General features: G+C 35.6%; 1 protein-coding gene across 1 annotated transcript in view; it reads right to left on the bottom strand.

The window, feature by feature from the left end:
* The window catches only part of RSPO2 (R-spondin 2), a 155,135-nt gene that overhangs the window by 58,355 nt on the left and 74,717 nt on the right, over window positions 1-22,063 (bottom strand). Inside the window, exon 3 of the mRNA XM_019750562.3 lies at window positions 15,473-15,661. Coding sequence (XP_019606121.2) covers window positions 15,473-15,661 — 189 coding nt within the window. The remainder of the gene's footprint in view (window positions 1-15,472; window positions 15,662-22,063) is intronic.

Here is a 22,063-nt window from a genome sequence, read left to right as displayed (position 1 = left end):
TTTAGAAGCATCATTATATTTCAACCTAAAGAAAATAAAGATTCAGAGGTTTCAGGACTCAATGTTTCATACTTAACAACTGAACTATTTGAGTAATGACACAGAAAACCAGCATTACTAAGTTAACAGAAGATCCAGAGTAGAAGTCTTTTTAAAACCCACTGGAATGGGTTTCAGTCAAGATTGTCTTTATTAGTGAGGAGAGTTAGCACAGAACGAAATTCAACTATGTCAAGAGCAGAATATTACATTCAGGACAAGAGCCAAAGGCCGGAAATAAAAACAATGCTGAGAAAACAGTGGCCTCTCAAATGGTATAGTGGTTAACAGATATGAGGTAGAATCTTGGTTCACTTACTGTTGTGTGAGTGAGGGCAAGTCAGTAAAGCTCTCGTTGCCTCAGTATCTTCATCTCTAAAAAAGAGGTAACATCAGTCCCTATCTCCTAGAGTTGCTGAGCAGATTCAAGGGCTTAATGGAGGCAAAGGTCTCGGCACAGTATCTGTTGTGTAATTAGTGATCAAAAGATGTGAACTATTATGAGTGTAAAAATGTATCAACTAGGACGGTCCAAAATGGCAGATGGAAGGAAGTGCAAACAAGGTACCACGGTACTCCATGTGGAGTGCATATCTATATGTAATAATTTTTATAAATAAATTTTAATTTTATACATATTATATTATAGCAATATAATATATAATTATATAATATTATGTATATGTACACACACACACACACACACACACACACACACACTCATATATTACTCCAAAAATGGTGGCATTATCTGTAGTAAGTATAATGCATCTACCCTTGTTTGGGTCATGAAGCTAAACAAACTAAATACAGTCATTTGTTGAGTACCTACATGGAAAGTCATCTACTTCAAACATTAGGAACCAGGACTTGGGAAAAACAGAAATCTACATGTAACTTTGACCTTGGGTGTGAGGGTGGGAATTACATCCTATCTCCCTTCACCGTCAGATAGGAATGGAAAATATCTGACATACTTATATCAGATGATTGTTCAGAGTATCAATTTAAAGATGAGAACAAAAAGAATAGGTAAAAGATACCACATATAGTATGTATATCTCCCTAGAACCAAATAAGCCTACCCTTCAACAGATACTATTTGAAATGTGCAGTGCCCCTTTCTAAACACAATGAAACTGTTCAATTTATGAAGTGCACTAAAGATGGTCTATCACAGCCATTAGTGCAGTGACCGCAAAGATAGTAAAATCCTGGCCTTGGCAGTAATTTTAATACTCAAATTGCAATTAGGCAGGATGAATGGACTCCATCCAGAAAATTATATATTGTTTTTCAGATAGCTCTAGAGTTCTATCTTATATGCCAAAAGTGTCCTTTATTTTAACTTCTGAGGATATATATACATATATATGCTGTTAAAACTTTTTTTTTCCTCTTAACTCATTTGAACTTAATATTACAACAGTCCATTAAAATGAAAAACCAAAATTCAAATTTATGAAATATGTTGCTGGTAGCTTCACTGTAATATTTGAATGTTTAAAACTTATAGCTTGCCCACCCACACACACACACACAAAAAAAAAATCTAAAGAAATATTGAGGCTTGTGTAAAATCATGTGGTCAAATAATGAGAACTATAAAAATGTTGGCTTCATTTCTCATATATTCAAGTGATGCATATTTGAAATCATTCTCAAAACAACCAAAATTAGAACTTGGACACATCTGCTGGGAATACAACGCTGGAAACACAAAGTTAGGTGTTTAAAGGGATTTTTTTTTCCAGTTAAAGGGGGTGAAAGAGGAGAGGACCTACCTCAAAATAAAGTAGAAAAGGAATGTGATAGCAATTTAAAACGTTTTAAAAATTATAAACCAAATTAATATCTCATATCAGATTTTAAATGTCTGCCAGTAGCAGATCTCTCATCTCGGTTACTCCCTATGCTTTTCCTTTTTTGGTAATTTGTTACCCCTTCATAGTAAGGTGGAACCAGAATAGTTTAAAAAAACTTCAGACCTGAGTCTTAGTTGAACTTTTTTCAAATGTTGGAAAAGGCAGATCTTTCCACCCAACTAAAGGAAAAGTATACGTAAACTAATCTATGTCTTACCCTCCACTCAAACTCCAGCCAAAGAAAACAAGAAGAATCTCTTAGTCCCTTCACACTCCAAATACACTAAAGCAGTACTCAGAAAACTTTTCCTGTAAAGGACCATATAGTAAATATTTTAGGCTTTGTGGCCCATATGGTCTCTATCTAAACTACTCAGCTCTGTTGTAGAACAAAAGCAGCCATAGACAATATGTAGATGATTACGCATGGCTATTTTCCAATAAAACTTTATGAACAGTGAAATGTGAAGTTAATATCATTTTTATGTGTCACAAAATATTGTTCTTCTTTTGATTTTTTTCCAACCACTTAAAAACCTAAAGGCTATTATTCTTAACTCAAGGGCCCCACATAAAAGGTAGCAGGCCAGATTATAACCACTGGTCATCATTTGCTGACCCCTAGACTAGAGAATGCTTGAAATCCATGAGGCACATTGAAGGGAAAAGGAAAAATGAAAAGGGGTTTATTTTTAAAACATAAAATGATAGCATTTAAGTTTCGGGAGGCGTGGTATTGTTTTATAAACACCATCTGGCTGTGTGCATGAGACAAATATCAAAAGACTATGAAGATGCTGGAATTTAGTTATCTCAACATGGGAACACTTACTTCAAGACTCCTTATCAGTTGTCAATAGGTCAAAATGCCATCCTATCTTAACAAGCTTTTAATGTCTTGATTACAATATGGCATTGACTTGCCAGGGAAGGGGGTGGGTAGAGGGAAAGAAGGGAGAATAATTTTAAAAAACAATATGTTGGGGCTGAAACAACATTGACACCTAGTGCCCTGGTCTGATATCTTTACCCAGCTCTGTTTGTGAAAGTAACTTTGTCATGTCTGCCCACCTAGTCTGATGACAAAAGTAAATACAGTCGTGCCATGTCTGGCAGCCAACCCTCAGACTTGTCAGTGGACTTCTCAGAATGCTGTTACCTGTTCTGTAAGTGAGGATAATACTACGGGACTGCCAGGAACCAACAAAAGGATGTGCTTTAAAATGAAAGTACTTTAAAAACTTAAGTACAAAATAGATGCCTTACTTGCCCAAAGGAAAACAGAGCAAGGTAACATCTGCCTTTAAAACAGAATGACGCTGTCCAACGTGGGTCTCTACTGAAATAAAAGGCTCACCCGAGAGAATCACCAAACCCACAAGAAAAATGTAAGCTTGAGAAATACGGTTTCCTCTATTAAACATCAGGACAGGCTTTTAACTTTCCAACCATTAGTATCACAATTAAAAATGAAAATTTTTGTTAAAAGAGTATTGAAAACCATATAGCCATGTTTGCCACAAAGAAGAAAATGTTCAGTCTGGCTCTCTGGATATCTATCTGTTTGATATAATTTGTCTTCCAGATCAAACAGCGAGCAAGTACCCTCTGAGTTTTCTATAGAGGGTTATGTAGCACAATCAAAACAGGGTCTACCTCATAATAAGCAGCTACTGTGGGCCAGCACACTAAACCTCTGCAGTGCGAAGGTCCACAGCCATTACTGAAGTTGTTCATAGTATCTCCAGTCTGGCCTACTTTTTAAGTCCTTGATGGTTTGGCTATATCAGTGCTACTGATCCCAATGAACAAATTGAGATCATTCTGCTGCAGCTACTTGAGGACCCCACAATCCTTCAAAAGCACAAATCAGTCCTGTCATTTCCCTCTTTGAAAATCCTTCAGTGGCTCCCTTCATGCCCAGAACCAGTTCTCAACCCTTGATTTAAAAAAAAAAACATCTTTCTTGTTAGACCTACCCATCTACTTCCTCAGCCTCATCTCCATGTGTATCTTTCACCGAGCCATGGTGAAGTTTCATAAACCTCCCCATGACCTCCCAGCTCCCAGATACTGTGACCTTCTTCTCTAACCACTGGTACTATGTTCATCATAATCCTTCCATTAAGTGGGGACCCCACGAAGGAAACATAGCATGTCTTAGTCTATACTTTATTTACAAGGCTTAGCATAGGTGTTTGACATGATAGATGATAGATTATCTGCCAAATGACTAACAAATTTAATAATTAAATTCCTATCTGTTTAGATTAAACACTGAAACGGAGTCCACCTTGCATATTTTAAGGCAATAGCATGATTCCGTTACAGACAAAAGTACTTTAGATTATAAAGTGCTCCATTTCCAAATTAGGCATCAATTTATCATCTACTACATTGGAGCTCTTATGTCTCATTTTTCATCTTTCTCTTGGAAACAAAAACTACACATATTCCTTAACTGTAAACCAAGTAGAGATGAGAGTAAGAGAGAGAGATTGAATACTGCAAAAACTAGACTTAAAGTACATAGAAAGCCACAAAGAGATCAATATTAAAAAGGTAACTGTCAACTGCAGATACTACGCTCTTGAGATATTTTTAAAGACAGACTCTAATGAGAGTTATTAGAACTAGAAGGCTATTATTCCACAGAGTGTTAGGTAAATTGTCTAAATTCGCAAAGCTGGTTACTGACAGAGCTCAGATCAGAGACCAAAGTTCCTTCCAACCAAGTGCTCTTTTAAAGATATGATTCACTATAAATTGATTTCTCTCTTTGAAGATAAAGTCTAATATCCTGAAATCCTTAATTGGATTTAAAACCCTTAACCTGACATTTATGAAAAAATAGTCAAAGAAACTTTGAGATTTGTCTAATACTCAGGTTTGTAATTGTGCATAATAATTTTATTTATAATCATATGGTTTGTTTTGTAAGGACCAGTATCATGAAAAGAATATTCTATTGGAGTCAGTCTCTCAGACATTGAGGTTACTCTGCTACTAATTGTGGAACCGGGGAAGTGCTTCCTTTATAAAACTAAATATGACATTTGCTGGTGGGGGAGGGGGAAAGAAGAGGAGAGAGAAAGAGAGGGAGAGAATACAATCAATTAGGTCTCTTCCAATCTATGTGTATCATTTTTTTATTAAGGGAATTTCTACATGTCTGAGAGAGGGCTTGCAGGGTTGTGAACACACACAGAGAGAGAGGTTGATCCATGAAAATGTTTATTAATTGAACTAAACATCCTCTCCTTTAAGAATTATTTGAAATATGCTATTACTTGTTTTCTTTGGCACAACACAAGAAGCTACTGCTTATCTTTGCCTGAATTCCACCTACAGAATGATGCGATAGGAAATAGTTCATAATATACCCAATTAAATACCTGAACAGAATTACCCAATTATCTTCATCATCTATGCTAGCTCACTAAAATAATAAGAAAGACATTGGAACAGGTCGTCACATGACAAATAGTGACCCATATGGTTGCACTATTATACCACTTACCTTCCTAGATATTTAATATTTAGCATCTCATCAAGAAATTAATATATTTGTACATCATTTCAAATGCTAGAAGTAGTTAATAGGAATATCTCCATTAAATGTAAAAATAGTTTCAATTTTTTAGCTTACCTGTTCCACAAATTTATAAAGTGATCCCTCTTCAGAACAAACTGAAAAGCATTCCAGAAAACACATGCCCAATAACAAAAATATGGGTTGTCATTAGTCAGACAGTTCAGTATCAACTCTGCTGTATACTAATTGGTGACTTTGAACAAGCTATCTAAGAGTTCTCTGAGCCTCAGTTTACCTGTCTCTAATAATTACGTATCTACTGCATAAGCTGTTGAAAGGATTTAGCCAAAAAGAAAGTGCTAAATAAGTGTTAGTTTTTAGTATTAATAGGAAGCTCACGGTGTCTCACAGGAGAGGAGCTAGTATTACACCCCTCCTCCTCTCAGAGGCCCCAGCCACCTGGGACATTTCATTCAATTCCTATGTACTGAGCATCTATGAGATGTCAAGACTTCGCCTGGGTTACCTCAGTCAATTAACCTGTATCCCTGGTGAGACCATCTCCTAAAACTGAAACCAAGTGACAATTTTTTTTTATCCCCATACAGAGGCAGCAAAATTTTGCCAGCTTTCTTGCAGACTTGGGTTTTCTTCAGAAGAAAGCATACGAATCAAAAGACTCAGCATGTAGCAGTAATTCAATTATTTTCTGATAAGGTGACAACAGGGCCATCCTCATTGACCCTCTAAGGAACAATTCCTTAACCTGATCAAGTGATGACCAGGTTATTAACTGACTGGTAGTAGCCAATGGGCTTTCTCCAGCTGACAGGAACCTGTTAACCAAGTGAGGGCCTTCTTCAGCATGGCCTGTGGGGCAAAGTCCCTTTTTAGAGAAGACACCAGCTTCAGAGAATGCCCTTTCAAAGCGTGCCAATTAACAGTGAAGACCTACCTTCCCCACCATCCACCCCCCCACTACACACACACACCAAGGACAGATTCTAAAACTCATGCAATAACGTGCTTTGTGCTGTTTTGTTTTCTCCAAGAGTCTCAGCATGGCATGATTAAAGAAACACAGGAATTAGAGTCAGAGAGAATCCTGGATCCTATTCTTAGCTCTGCTTCACACTGTGCATCCTTGGGTCAGTTTCTGAATCATTCTCAGCTTCTCTTTTCAATAGTAAAATATAAGTGTTTACCTATCATAGGGTTATTAAGAGAGCACTAAAATACCATTCCCACCTGTCATTTCAGCTTGAGAAGAGAGGTTGCTCTGGAATAGCAAACGGCAGTAATTTCTAAAGACATTCACAGAAATCATGGAATGTTAGAGCAATGAATCCACAGCTTCCCCTAGTTTTTACAAATGAGGAAACTGGGGCTTAGAGAATATGAGATTCACCCATCATCAGCGCGTAACTTGGGACATACAACTAATCTCCAGTCCAGAGCCAGCTGTGAACAGAGCCATCGGAAGGGGTCTCTCTCTGCATGAAAAGTCACCATGATCCATCTCTGCTTCCCATAAACTCTCCCCTTTCTTTCAAAGTATGGCCCAAAATAAAGGTTTACAATGTTTCTACTCATGTGGAAGTTATATCTCAATCGGAATTTTTTGTCAGAACCTTGATCAACAAAATCAGAATGAAAGAGAATAAATTAGATTCTAAGATATGAAGACAATTATAAATTAGAATACTATATATTCCATAAAGTAATGGGAATCTTAGAAAAGAAAGAAGAGCGAGTTATGAGAAAGTGGGGAAGGTAGAAAAGAGAGTCAGGGGCACTGGAAGCCTGGCCTGAAAGCGACTGTATTCTATCATATTCTACAACAATGATCTCAAAAGAGTCCCTGATCAGATATATAATTATTGATTAGGATATTAATGATTAATAGGGGACATGGGGAAAGACACATATTTCTCAAAATAATCTAGGATGCTTAGGGCTACTAAAACTTGTCTTTTTACTAAATACAAAGTCTTCTATTCCATAATCAATGACAGGTGGACACAATGTAACTATTGTACTGTAGCAGTGATTCTCAACCGTGCAGTCTTTAAGCCAGCCATGGCAACTTGAGGGAACTTGATGAAAATGCCAGTTCTCGGGCACCATTTCAGATCTGCCAAATCAGAAACTCTGGGGGCGGGGGGAGGAGAACCCAGAAATCAGTGTTTTAGCAGGTGTTAAATATGGGAATGGCCCCTAACTCTTCACTGCCTAACCACCGAGGCTAGAAGATGAAGGAAGGAAAGAATATAGCTAAGTCCCACAATTTCCGTAGTCTTTCATAACTGCTCTTGCCTAACTACTAACTTCTCCCTCCTCTGACCCCTTTTATAATTACTATAATTACACTTATCCTATCTGTCTGTTGTGCTTTAGCAGCACTTTATGTAATGGTGCAATGTAATACTGTTGTTTAATTCTGTATCAGTTTAACATGCTACCCAGTTGTGTCTTCAGTCCATTTGTAAGTATCTTCTAAACATACATTCTTTACTTTAACTTTGCCTTATTTCTTCTATAATCCCACAAATACTGAGGTTACAGCAATATATCTGTTCGAGTTCTGCATCTTTACGGATCTTTAAACACACATTATGTGGACTTTATGGTAATTATGTATGACCCTTCACAGTCCACAGTTGTCCAGATTTGATTAAAAACATTTAAAACATATTCCTACTAACTTTAAATAGATGTACCTTTTTTCAAACGCATCATTAAGCTCTATGTTTTAAGAATGGCAGGTGTTTCTAAAAGCACTCAGTTGTGACATGTAGAAATTCTTTAAAGACACCTAAACACTGGTCTTTGAGTTCACAAATTAAGGGATGGTTAAATTTAACTGAACTTTCTTAAATGTTCAAAATTACTAGTTTTTATACCGATGTCATTTCATTTCAAAAACATAACCTATAGCATTCCCGTAGCCTAAAACACATTTTTCACAAAGTGCCAAAACAAGGGCCGAATAAAATACAGCAGAAAGAGTTAAAAAAAAATAGAAAATTCACTGCATAATTACAAAATATCTCATTTCTATAATTTTTTTTTTACAAATGATTTTTGAAAATATGTCCCCTCTAACAAGAAAAGTATATGTATTATTTTCTTATGCATGAAAAATTGACTAGTCCTTTTTCCTTTATTCACTTCACCATTATTTCTGCTACCCTTCCTGGTACCCTTCCTTGACTGACTTGAGGTAGATACTTTATAGATTGCTGATTAAACGAGTGTTCTGTCCAAAGCTAATTTCCTCATCTAGGTTCTGAATCCAATGTTCTTCTCTTTAGTGATCTTGTTTCCTAAATCATCCCATCTTTCTCGACTTCAAGTGATTCTTTCTAGCTCAAGTCTCCTTCCATCTTACACATACACACAGACACACACACACACATCTATTTTCTAATCCACAAGCCTCTAGCTATCAAGTCCTATTCAACAAGCTCAGCAGTGAAGGGAAAGAAGAGAAAGAGTGTCTACAATCACCGTAGCTGCTTCCCTAAGACCACATGTACTTCCTGAAATCATAGCAATCAGAATACTGCCTCAATAACAACAATGAAACAACTCCTGGTAAGGTCAACAGCTACCATTTAAAGAGTACAATTTTGACATTGACCCCTCACTACTTCTCAAGATTTTCTGCTTCTGGGACATCTTTCTCCGATTTTCTTTCTATTTTCCTGGTGACTCAGTCACAGCCTCCTTCAGAGGCTTTTCTTTGCTTGCTGTTAAATGTCAACATTCTTCAGGTTTTCATTCTCTAAACTCTTCCCCCGCTTTGCTCCCCAGCCCCAGATGATATTCTCTTCTTCCTGCCAATGACTCAGTTCAGACCTCCCTGGAGGGCTCTGGACCCTTACATCTATCTGCTCATTGGGCACCATCCCCAGGATGTCTCACCCACCTCAAGCTCAACATGTCCCAAATCAATCATTCTCCACCATCATGACTTTTGTCCCCAGCAAATATGTGCCTCCTCCTATATTCTGTACCTTCATAAATTCCACTCCAGCTCTCAAACCAATATCATAAGCATAATCTTAATTTCACCTTCATCCAACAGGCTCCAATTAATTATCAAGTCCTATTGATTTTTCCTCAATATCTCTCTTCATTCTTCCATTTCCACTATAACTACTTTCATTCATTTATTCATTCAACAAACACTACTGAGCACCCACTATGTGCCAGACACTATTCTGCATATCAAGAGCCTGAACAAAACCGATCAAAACTCCTTCCCTTGGAGCGTACATTCTAGTGGGAGAGGTGAATAAAACAGGTAAGTAAAATATACAGTATGTTAGTTACTCTTAAGTACTAGGAAAAAAGAGGAAGGGAGGCATGAAGGAGTGCAAAAAGGAAGAAAGGATAGAAGGAGGGAAGACTAAAGAAGAGAAGAATAAAAGGAAATATTGGGATAGGAAAGGTTAAAATTTTAGATAGATTGCCTAAGGATGGTCTAATGAGGAGACAACTGTTCTCTCTCTCTTTTTTTTTTTAACCTAGGTTATTGATCTTGCTACCTTCATGGTAGAATCCCTATAGCTCATCTTTCACACTGCCCAAAGAAAAATATTTCCTAAACTATAACCTTGTCATTCTCTTATTTAAAATCCTTCATTGCTTACTTGTGGCTTTCAGGTAGATGTTTATACTGCCTACATTTAGCACATAAAGCTTGTCATTATCTAGTCCCCACCAACCTAATTAGCATCATTTCTGTTTGTACAATGGAGTTGTACTCAACCACCTGAATTGTACTTCAAAATGGATGAGTTTTGTGTGCATGACTCCATACATTCACAGTTTTTCTTCTTTTTTCTACCTATAATGCTTAATCCTAATAATTCTGAATATTCCCACAGTCTTTATCAGTATCATCTCCATCCTTGATGAAACCCACCCCAACCTTTTTTTTAATTAAATTTATTGGGGTGACATTGGTTAGTAAAATTATATAGGTTTCAAATGTATAATTCTATAATACATCATCTATATATTGCATTATGTGTTTATCACCTAGAGTCAGTTCTCCTTCCAACACCATATATTTGATCTATTTTACCCTTATCTAGCCCCCCTCTCCCCTTACCCTCTGGTAACCATGAAACTGTTGTCTATGTCTACAAGATTTTGTTTATTTGTCTTGTTCATTTGTTGCTTTCAGTTTTATATCCCACATATGAGTGGAAAGTATGTTTTACTTCATTTAGGTAACTTCGCCCATAAAATAGAAATACCACACTTGTGAGAAAAATAAAATGAGAAAAAGTTCCTCTAATAGAGTAGTTGGCACAGAACAGAAGCTAAATAATTAGCAGCCTTTACCACACAATACACTGAATTGTCTGTCTTTTCCATTAGTCCAGACTTTCTCAACCTCAACACTGCTGACATGTTGGGTCAGATAATTCTTCGTTGCAGGGAGCTGTCCTGCACATTGTAGAATGTTTCCCACTATCCATGGCTTCTATCTGTTAGATATCAGTAGCAACCCTCCAGCTGTAATAACCAAAAATGTTTCTACACATTACTAACTAAGGGGCAAAATCACCCCTGGTAGAGAGTCACTACACTATACCATAAGCAACTCAAGGGCATAACTAATTATTACTCATTATTGTATCTCTACGTATCCAGTACCAAAGTCAGCACATAGTGGGTATTCAATAAATACATACCAACAAGAACCACAATCCTGCCTGTTCACACCACAGATTAATTTTACCTATTTTTAAAATGTATATATTATGTATGCAAATGTATGCAAATGTATATATTATTTTAATGGCTTTTTCCAGTCAACATTATATTGTAAGATTCATTTATGTTGCAGTATTTCATTCATTTCTACTTCTGTATAATTCTTTTTTAAATATACTATAGTTTAGGTATTCTATTGTTTGTACATCGGGTTGTTTCCAATTTGTAACTAGTATGAAAAGTGTCATAAAAATCTTTTATATGTGCTTTCGTTACAAGTCAGGATAGCAGTTTTGTTGAAGGAGGAGAGAGGGGAGTGATTGGATACAGTGAGGGATTCTTGGAATGCTACTAATTTACTTGCTGAGTGTGATTACATGTGTGTCCATTTTTTGATAATTCATTGAACTCTCCATTTATGATCTGTGAGTGCAGAATTCTGTGATACTTCATTTAAAGTATTTTTTTTGTTTTTTGTTTTTTTGTTTTTTTTTAATATTACTAAGAACAAGACAGTTGTATAAATAGAGAACAAAAGGGCAGGAGTTCAAGTAAATACCCTAAAATGTCAATATTCATGTGAAAAATAAATGCTTATCTTCATTTGTATCAAAGAAAAGCATATTAAAGCAAAAAAAATGCATTTTTATACTTTTTGTCAATGATGCCCAGTATTCATGACATGCAAGGGAAAATGTCTGCTATTAGTGAAGATGTGAATAGATATAAAGTTCATTTGACGACAGTCTTTAAAATATGTAGTATGGCTTATATCAATTATATCTCAATAACACTGGGGGGAAATGCATTACGTTTAAAAGTTTATCTTATGAAATATAAATCAGACAAATTTATAAAACTATATGTGTGTGACAGTAAGATTCTATATGTAAGGATATTCTTCTACGTGTAAAGACAAGAATCTATATGTAAGGATAAGCAGTATATGCTTATAATAGTGAAAAACTAAAAGCAAACTTTCAAGAGGTAATTATCTAACTATATATGGTATATCTATTCAGGAGAACGCATGCAGCCATATTTAATCACGTGAAGAAAAATGTTCATAACTCGTCAAATTAAAACAGGTTATAAAACAGAAAAATGATACATTTGTAAGGAGAGAAAGACATAAATATTCACAGAAACAAAATGTCAAGAATAGAAGCCAAACTGTTAACTTTTATTATCCTCGAGTAGTTTCTTTGTTTATTTTTGCTGGTGCTTTTTTTTTAAGGTTTATTGCTTTCTAATCTTTCCACAAGGAGTATATATGACAATTTTCAAAATTAAGCTTTTTTATGTAAATTAGTTTATCAATGAATGAGCAAGAACATATGAGATAAATATCAGTTAACAGTATCAGAGACAAGGGCAGCTCTTAGCATCTACCAGCGTATATTATTTTTTCACAGTATGCTTTAAATGGTTATGGAATTGGTTTCTATAAGCATGTTTGAATTTCATAAGCTCCATACTGTATGGAGCAAGAAGCTAACCTCAGCCAATATTTCATCAAGCTAGTCTTCCTTTGTAAGAAAGATATTGCTCTATAATTGGAATCTTACTCTAGTGATTAGGAAGCAGATGAGAAAGTTTCACTTAAAGAATTTTTTTAAAGCTATTTTTGCTTGAAGTGTAATTTTCTTCTCTACTGTTGAGCAATAATCTCTTAACAAAAAGTGGTTATTTCAGATTCTCAGTCTATGACAGCTTTTCCAATTGAAATCTGTCTCATCCTCTGAACAGAATACAAATAGCAATGCTATATACACAAACTATCTATGAAAAAAAAACACATGAATCATTAGTATGAAAGAACCATGGTCATCCAAAGTCACATACTGAGAATTAAGAAATAATTTCCCACTTTCACTTTGCTTCACAGGAGTCCTGTTAATAAGCACTTCCTGCTTGTACCAGATAAGTAATGATTTCCTCTAGATGAGTAAAACATTGATTACATTTCGCTTACAATAAGTACAGCCATCACAAACCCATTCTCACATGGAGATTCTCTTTTCAAGGCTGATTTACTGTCACTGTTCTACTTCTGAGAAAAGGGATCTTTAGCCAAAATGTGCATGTTAACCCCTGCCTGGGAGCATCTGTCTAAGACCCCGTCGATACACTATGTGGTATTGTTGAGTGACCATCCATACCAGCTTTTCTAGGACAGTCCTAGTTTATACCAAATGCCCCTACATAGTTATTAACAGCACCCCCTTTCACTCCCCAATGTCCCAGGTTGCGTGACACATCATATGGTCACACTATCGTCCATACACAGTATGCAAAATGCTAGGCCTAGAACTTGGAAGCAATGCCTGGAACCATCTACAGTCTCACTTCCTCTCCCTTGTGCACTGATAGCCTGGAATGAAAAACCACACAGAGCATTCATGGACTCAAATCCTCCGATGGGTGGTCTAAAGCAATCTGAGTAGGAGTCTGTTTCAAGATGGACCCATCCTTCTATTGAAGTTCAAAAACTATGAGAGACAAATTACTAGGTAGCCCAAATCATTTACCTTAAGGATAAGGAAGATATTTGCAAAAATTAGCCAGTCTATTGATACTTGTTGGGAGTTGTGCCCCTCTAGTTATTAATCTAAAAGTTTCCATGAAATGGAAGTAGATCCAAATTTCCTCTGAGCCTAATATTTCTACCTGTGCTAATGGCAAAAATATTCACCCACTCACCTTAGCTAGAAATCTTAGGATCAAATTTGATTCTCTCTCTCTTCACTCTGTGAAATTAGTTACTAAGTCCCATTGGTTATACTTAAGAGTCTGGAATTCATCATCCACAACGCTTTCATCAGAACACTATTTCTATTTTGCAACTGTTACAGTAGTATTTCTCTACTTTCCATTCTTCTCTAATTCATCTCCCTGACTTCCACTAGAATCATTTTAAATAAAGCAATTTCTTTAGTCCACTCCTGCTCAAAACCCCTAGATAATATCCAGACTTTCACATGGTACTCAAGACCTTCATCAATCACACCCCTGCCTCCCTTTCCATCCTCAGTTCCAACCACACTTCCCATTAAGCACGTACTACTCAATGGTTCTTATCCAGAGATGGTACTGCTCTCCTAGAAAATGTTTGGAAACATTCGGGGACATTTTTTCTTGTCACAGTGATTTGAGAGCAGAAAAGACATTTAACGAGCACGGACGAAAGACTATAACTGTCCAACAATTTAGAACAAGTTGCCTTGCCAAAATGTCAATAGCGCCTCAGATGAGACTTGTTCCCTGAACATATTTTTACACATGTGTGGTTCCTTCTTTCTAGAATCTATTTTAACCTCCCTCCACTAGTTCTGCCTTCTTCCAAAATAATATTGTCATTGGATGATGCAATTCAAATTCTCTTCTTATCCAAATACCTCAGCTGTTTTAATAGTCATATATACAGTGTATTAATGAGAGATAATTAAATCACTCCCATAATACTGGCTGCCTATTTATTAGCACTTAGTGTACTGAACTATGATTACACTTCTTACCCATCCGTCATTTCACCCCAGGTTCCCCTTTTCCTTATCCTCTCTATCTGCTAAAATTGGAACTCCTTAAATAAAGGGACAGTCCTTTGGTAGCTCACTGATTTCTTTAAATTCCAATTTTTACTATTTACCTACTATTCGATGAACAATTTTTGGATTAAAAGATGAAAAATCGTACCTGCATTCCTATGTATATATGTAAGAATGCCACTCTTAAATAGGCTTTTTTTGTAGGTTACACTTAGAACTCAAAATACTTTGAAGTAAACTAAATATGTTAGTTACATCTTTTATTGGTAATGGTGCTTTAGAGAACTCTAAAATGCATGAATTAAATTACAGATTAAACTATACAAGGTATTACAAACTCAGGTAAAAGTGGAAAAAGAAGGTAAGACACTGCGGTAAACTGGAGAGAACGTTCCCAGTTAAACAGTATTTAAATTCTTTTCTTTTCTTTCTTTTTCTTCTTTTTTGTAAGTGGTAAGTACGCCTTACAAAGATCTGCCTAACAAGCTTGTGTTTGAGATGTTTGTTATGAAAAAGTATTTAGATAATATAAGAAACAAGAAAGAATAAGTGTGTGAATACAATATAATTCTCTACAAAGATAAATTAAAAGTGTTATCTCACCTCACTCAATGTTTTTAAGTTTAAGCTTAGACTATTTTCTGTTGCATATTAAAAATACGCCCCCCTTTTTTTTTTTCCAGTTAAAAATTTCTCCCCGTAAGTTGAATAAACAATAAAATAGGGTAGACAACAGTAAAACAGTTGCTCACTGGCACATCTGTTCATGTCTGGGGCTCGGTGTCCGTAGTAACCTGACGGGCAGGAGTGCAGGCACTCTCCGTACTGGCGCATGCCTTCTCTTCGAAGAAAGAAGAACAGCTTCTGTTGACATCGGCTGCACCCATTGTCCTTTGAACAAGACAAGCAACCTTTGCAAATGGGATTGGATACATAACTAGCTGTAAAAGAAAAAAAAAGAAAGTATGTTTAAATATGAATATGATCAGGCTTTGGTCAATATGACATGCTGAGAAGACAGGTATTTCTTGTTCTTTTATTTTAATCACATAGAGAAGCTAAATGAAATATCTTCTGTCACCCCGGAGAAAAATGATTAATACACAACCAAACTTAGAAACAAACAGGCAACTCAGAGGCAGAGTTGAGGCCAGAAGCTCAAACTGAATGGGTTGTGGAGATGTTAGACCAGACAGAGCTAGACTTCATAGCAGAGTCCAAATCCAGACCAATAAATACTCATGTAAAGAGTTGACACTTGGCTCTCCTTATGTAGGCTGGACTCTTGAGGGCTGTATGTCTATGAAATACATACTAGAAGTCCCCACTCCTACTGGCCAGAGAAGAGGATTCCAACCCTGGATTACCAGCATTGAAGGGGTGAGTGAGCACAGGAGAGACAAAATACAACCCATGAGAAATAAGCATTCCAAACCTGCAAGCCATCCCAGCGTGGGATCCAAGTTTAAATTATCAGTGTAGTAAGGAGTCCCTGTGTCAAGAGGATAACATAAAAACTTGTCCAAATCCAGGAAAAGCCACAAATTAAAAAATATAAAACTACCTTAAACTTTTTACAATCCAGAGACCTGGGCCTTTCATGGGAAAACTACCTTAACATCAAAATGAACCAATCACCTGCACAGGAAAAGCTCCATGAGGAAGAGTCATCAGTCTCAGTGAGAGAGAGATTTCACATCTAAAGAATCAGAAACAACAGAACAATCTGAAAGAGACTTTTAAATGACTATTTTTAGAATATTTAAAGAGATAAAATAAGGACTAGAAATCACATGGGAGGAAGCAGTAGTATATATGTGCAAACATTAGAAAGAAATGAAAATTCTAAAATTGAAAAAATTCTGTAACTGGAATACACATAGATTTAAAGAACTGTAGCACAAAACAAGATAAAGATGAAAAGGTGAAAAAGGTAAGGATAGGTAAGAAACACATTAAAAAGTTCCAATACATGATTATTAGGTGTTGCAGAATCAAATAAAGAAAATGACTAACATAATATTCAAAGTGATCATGGCTAGTTTCCAGAATTAAAAAAAGATATGAGATCTTAAATGAAAAATTCAGAGACCTGAGTAGATCAGTAAAAACAAGTCTGCATCTGAACACAGCATATTTATACTAAAGAAAGAAGTCAAACTAGAGAGAAATAGCAGATTGTCTGGAAAGCAATAAAAAGTTGACTTCTAGCAGACTTCTCATCAGAAACATTAAGTGTTAGATGTGAAATATTATCTTCAACATGATGAGGAAAAATGATTAAACTATGATTCTATTAGTAATTAAATGACAGTTTAAGGATGAGGACAAAATAAAGATATTTTCAGCCAAAATAAAAGCAAAGGACTTATTAATCAGAAACACTCACTGAAAGAATAAACTGTATATATTGGGGAAAATAAAATGGAACCCAGAAGGAAATAGAATGTAATAAGCAATAGTGATCAAACCACTTGAGAAATATGTTGGTATAGCTATAAAAGTACCAACTTGAAAAATAATGAGTAATTCCCAGGGTTTAAAAATAATACATATTTTATGTTCAACAGCAATAACAAAGGAAGACTTGAGGGAAGTCAAAGCATTCAAAATTTCTTCATTATGTGTAAGGAAGACCAATATAAATTAAATGTTGTTAAGTTAAATGTTAAGTTAAACTTGCTAAACCTCTAGAATGCAACTATAAAAAAAGTAATATATAACTTCTAAACCAGACGTAACATAACTTCTAAGTCAGCTATAAACAGATGTAATAAATGTATAAAATATGAGTAGAAGGAAACAATCTAAATATCCATGAATAGAAGAATGGATAAATTGTGATATATTCATAGAATTTTAATGACAAAAAGGATTAAACTACTGATACAGACACAACCAAGAATGAAACTCATATACATTGTGTTCAGCAAAAGAAGACAGACCAAAAAAAACAGACTATGTTCCAATAATTCTATTTATGTTGATGTCAGGGACATGTAAACCTAATCTATGGTGATAGAAATTAGAACACTAAATGCCTTTGAGGGTTGAGGACTGATTGGAAAGGGGCACAATGGAATTTTTGGCAAGTATATTAGTTCCTAAGACTGTTAACAAATTACCGCAACATGGTGGCTTAAACAACAGGAATTTATTCTCTCAGTCCTGTAGACTACCGTGTTTCCCCAAAAACAAGATCTAGCAACACCATCAGATCGAATGCATATTTTGGAGCAAAAATTAATGAGACCTGGTCTTATTTTAATACAAGACCAGGTGTAATATAATATAATATAATACCCAGTCTTATATAAGACCCGGTCTTATAATAATATATAATATAACATAATTATAATATGATATATTTTATATATATAAAATATATATAAAATTTTTATATATATAAAATTTTTATACATATAAAATTTTATATATATAAAATATATTATAAGACCGGGTCTTATATTAATTTTTGCTCCAAAAGACGCATTAGAGCTGATGGTCTGGCTAGGTCTTGTTTTCGGGGAAACACGGTAGAAGTCTGAAATCAAGGTGTCAGCAGGAACATGCTTCTTCTGAAGGCCCTTGGAAAGAATGCTTCCTTGCCTCTTCTAGTAGCCCCAGGTATTCCTTGTCTTGTAGCATCATAACTCCAATCTTCTTTCTTTGTTTTTTGTTTTTCATTTATTAAAGTTTATTGGGGTGACAATGGTTAGTAAAGTTACATAGGTTTCAAGCGTACAACTGTGTAATTCATCCTCTATATATCACATTGTGTGTTCACCACCCAGAGTCAGTTCCCTTTCCATAACTATATATTTGATCTCATTTACCCTTAGCTATCACTCCCCTCCCCCCCTTACCCTTGGTTACCACTAAACTATTGTCTATGTCTATCAGTTTTTGTTTCTTTGTCTTGTTCCTTTGTTGCTTTCAGTTTTATATCCCACATATCAGTGAAATCATACGGTTCTTGACTTTTTCTGACTTATTTTGCTTAGCATGATAATCTCAAGGTCCATCCATGTTGTCGCAAATAGCACTATTTCATCTTTTCTTATGGCAGAATAGTATTCCATTGTGTATATATACCACATCTTCTTTATCCAATCATCTGTTGAAGGACACTTTGGTTGTTTCCAAGTGTTGGTCACTGTACATAAAGCTCCAACCTTCTTCTCTATGTAACTCTGTGTCCTTTTCGGTTTCTGATAAAGACATTGTCATTGGACTCAGGGCCCACCTTAATCCAGTATTATCTCACATTCATCTTTACCTTAATTATATTTGCAAAACCACAATCTTCAAATAAGATCATATTATGAGGTGCCAGATGGACATGAATTTGGGGGTGGGAGGCACTATTTAATCTACTATAGGAGGTGAGGGAAATGTTCTAATCTGGATTGGATATTGGGTACACAAATGTATATATTTGTAAAACTCAAACTGTGCATTTAAGGCCTGTGTATTTATTTTTATAAATAATGTATATAATTTAAAAGTAAATTATATCTCAATTTTCCAAAGAAAAAAATTGGATAAGGCCATACAATAACTTCAGGACAATGTAGTCCCTTATAATCACATCTCTTTTGAAGATTTACAAACTATATTGGATGGTCAACTTTAAGATATTCTTTACTTTTATGTTTAAAAGAAAAAAACAGAAATGTCCTATTGGAGAGACAATGGGGGAATAGTACTAAGTAAATATTGAAATAGCATCTGAAAATTGATATATGAGCTTTATGAAGTACACCACACCTGGTAATAAAAAAAGGGTAACTTAAAAGAAAAAAAATACTGTTTCCAGTTCTGGTATAAAATTCAGAAATTATATAATCTTAAATCCCACTGTAATTTCTAACATGTGAAAAATTCATTTAATTTTTAGTTATCACTATACCAAGCAAAGTCATAAATATAACAAAAATATATAAGATCACACTGACTTCATTTTATTGGGTTAACCCACAAAAGAAAGGAAAGCGAGAAGGAATAGAAAACTCATCAATTATTGAAGCTTTTGGCTTTGAGACTATATCCTGTTTGCCCTATGCCTAACCTTTATTGCATAAACAACTAGTATCAAGCAATGAGTATTCAGGCTAGCAGCTATACAACACAGTACACTGTATACTGCATCCTTCCTTTACTTACAATGTTTAACATCCAATACATTTGCAGCTACATGTAGCAGATCCACATAGAGTTCAGTTCCACAAGCTGTTCTCCCCACTTCGACCCTGATTTGGTCTCACAGTTTCTCTTCCAGAGAGATCCCCAAACCAGGACTTAGTCTACCTTTCAGAGAAGGGACCAAAGAAGAATCAAGGCACTTGGGCCCAGGATCAGGGCCACTAAGCTCTTGAATTGGCCATTAAGATTGATTTCTTCCCATCTATTCCAAGACTGTGTTCTATCAACTCTTCAACTGCTTCTATCTGCATATTGAATCTATTTCGTGGACATTCCCCTGCTTGTAAACCCATCTATGCTTCCTAAATGATTTCTCATTTGCTACCTTAATTTCTTAAATCTGTAATAATGGAGAAAAAAATAATCAGTTCACATGAAAAATCACCTCCTCAGCTGTAATTCCTAATAAAATTCCGGAAAACTTTCCAGATATTCCTTTATAAATATATGTAATATGTAATTTGTATAATTGTGATCATAATTTACATGCAATATCATAACTTGCTCAGTTTCAGTTAAGTTGTGAACATCTTTTCATAGCAATGAACCTGACAAATATCATTCTCATATTTTTTTAAAGTATCAGTTGTATCCATTCCCCCTCTACTTACCACTACCACCCATTCAATTATCCTCAACACTGCTTTTACAAAGACGACAACCAATTTTCTAATCTTCAGCTCAAGACCTCATTCTCAATTTCTGGTCCTCACATCTCCTGTAGCCTGGGTCATTGTTGAAAGTTTTCTTCTTCCTCCAGCTTTCATGATAATATCCTCTGCTACAGACGTAATTCCAGCCCTCACTCTTGTGAGTTCCACTAGTCTTCTCAGACCTCAGGCCCTTATTACTTTGCGCTTAGACAATTATGGCACCCCAAACCCACGTCCACTTCTCTCTACGTCACTCTACATTCTATCATTCGGTCAATTTTCCTGCTTTTATACGCATCGTAGGATTTCTGTTACTCCTTACTCTGATGAGATCATTATGATTTAAAAGCATTTACACATAGCTGACTGACAATAAGCCTATACTACTTACAATTTCCCCAGCTGCCTTCCGAAGGGATTTTATTCTGATATTGTTATCAGTGTCCTGAACAGGACGCAAGCACTGAGCACGTTAAGTTTCAAAAACTGGGACACAATTCAACGTCTCTGGGCAAGAAAGGGGTACAAATTGGGGAGAGGAGTGGGTAGGGTGCAGAAAGCTGAATGAGAGGAACAGAACAGGGAATATCCAGCAGCTGTACGATGGATGAAATGGTTTTGGAAGTAGAGATGGTGACTGGGGAGAACCCAACTCTTTAATTTTCAAGTTTATCTAAGAATAGAACCCACCTTAAAACTCCCTTGCTGCAATGTTCAAATATATTTTCCTGTGGCTTGCACTATCAACTACAAAGATGTTTTCTATGGCATACTGTGTAAGATTTTGCAATAAAATTTTTACGTCATCAATACTATTAGATTCTAATTTATCTATACTTAAAAACACTTTTGAGTATTTTTTTGCTAAACTTCAATATAATGGCAAGTTTATTATTATATAACCAAGGTTTAAAATAAAACTAATATTACTTATGTACAAAGCAGCTCAAAATGTTATTAAATGCATAAAATAGTCAAAATATCAACTTTTTCTTTTTTGTGGATTTTTGACATATTTTGCAAAAAAAACACAAAAACTTGCAATCAATTAACGCAATGAAAGAGCTAAGCACAAAGACCCTATGGCTTGATATTTGGAGAAGTAATTTATGACTCTTTTGTGAAAAGGGAAATCCTTAAATATTAAGGAACAAGAAGGAGACTAAGCCCAGCACAGGGGTCGCTGGCTGGAGCTGCGTTAAAGGCCACCCCACACGCGGAGGCCTTGGCAGCATGTCTAAGAGTAGTATGCTGACTGCCTTCTGCTCTTCAATTTAACTACAGATTTGAAAATGCAATATCAAGGTTATCTAAATCCCCGACTAAGCTTCATAAGTGAAAAAAGAATTTGGAAGCTTTACATACATAGCAGCAGGCTTTAAGGAGAAGGCTGTCTGTACCAGAGTCATCACGAACTAAAGCTGAAGCAATACTTCCATTCAGTTCAAAAGTTAAATCGAGAGCTCTTTATCATCATAAATCACA

The sequence above is a fragment of the Rhinolophus sinicus genome, chromosome 6 (assembly GCF_057876585.1).
Source record: "Rhinolophus sinicus isolate RSI-liver-muscle chromosome 6, RSI-T2T, whole genome shotgun sequence".
NCBI classification, from domain to species: Eukaryota; Metazoa; Chordata; class Mammalia; order Chiroptera; family Rhinolophidae; genus Rhinolophus; species Rhinolophus sinicus.
This window is presented reverse-complemented; position numbering and strand designations above follow the sequence as displayed.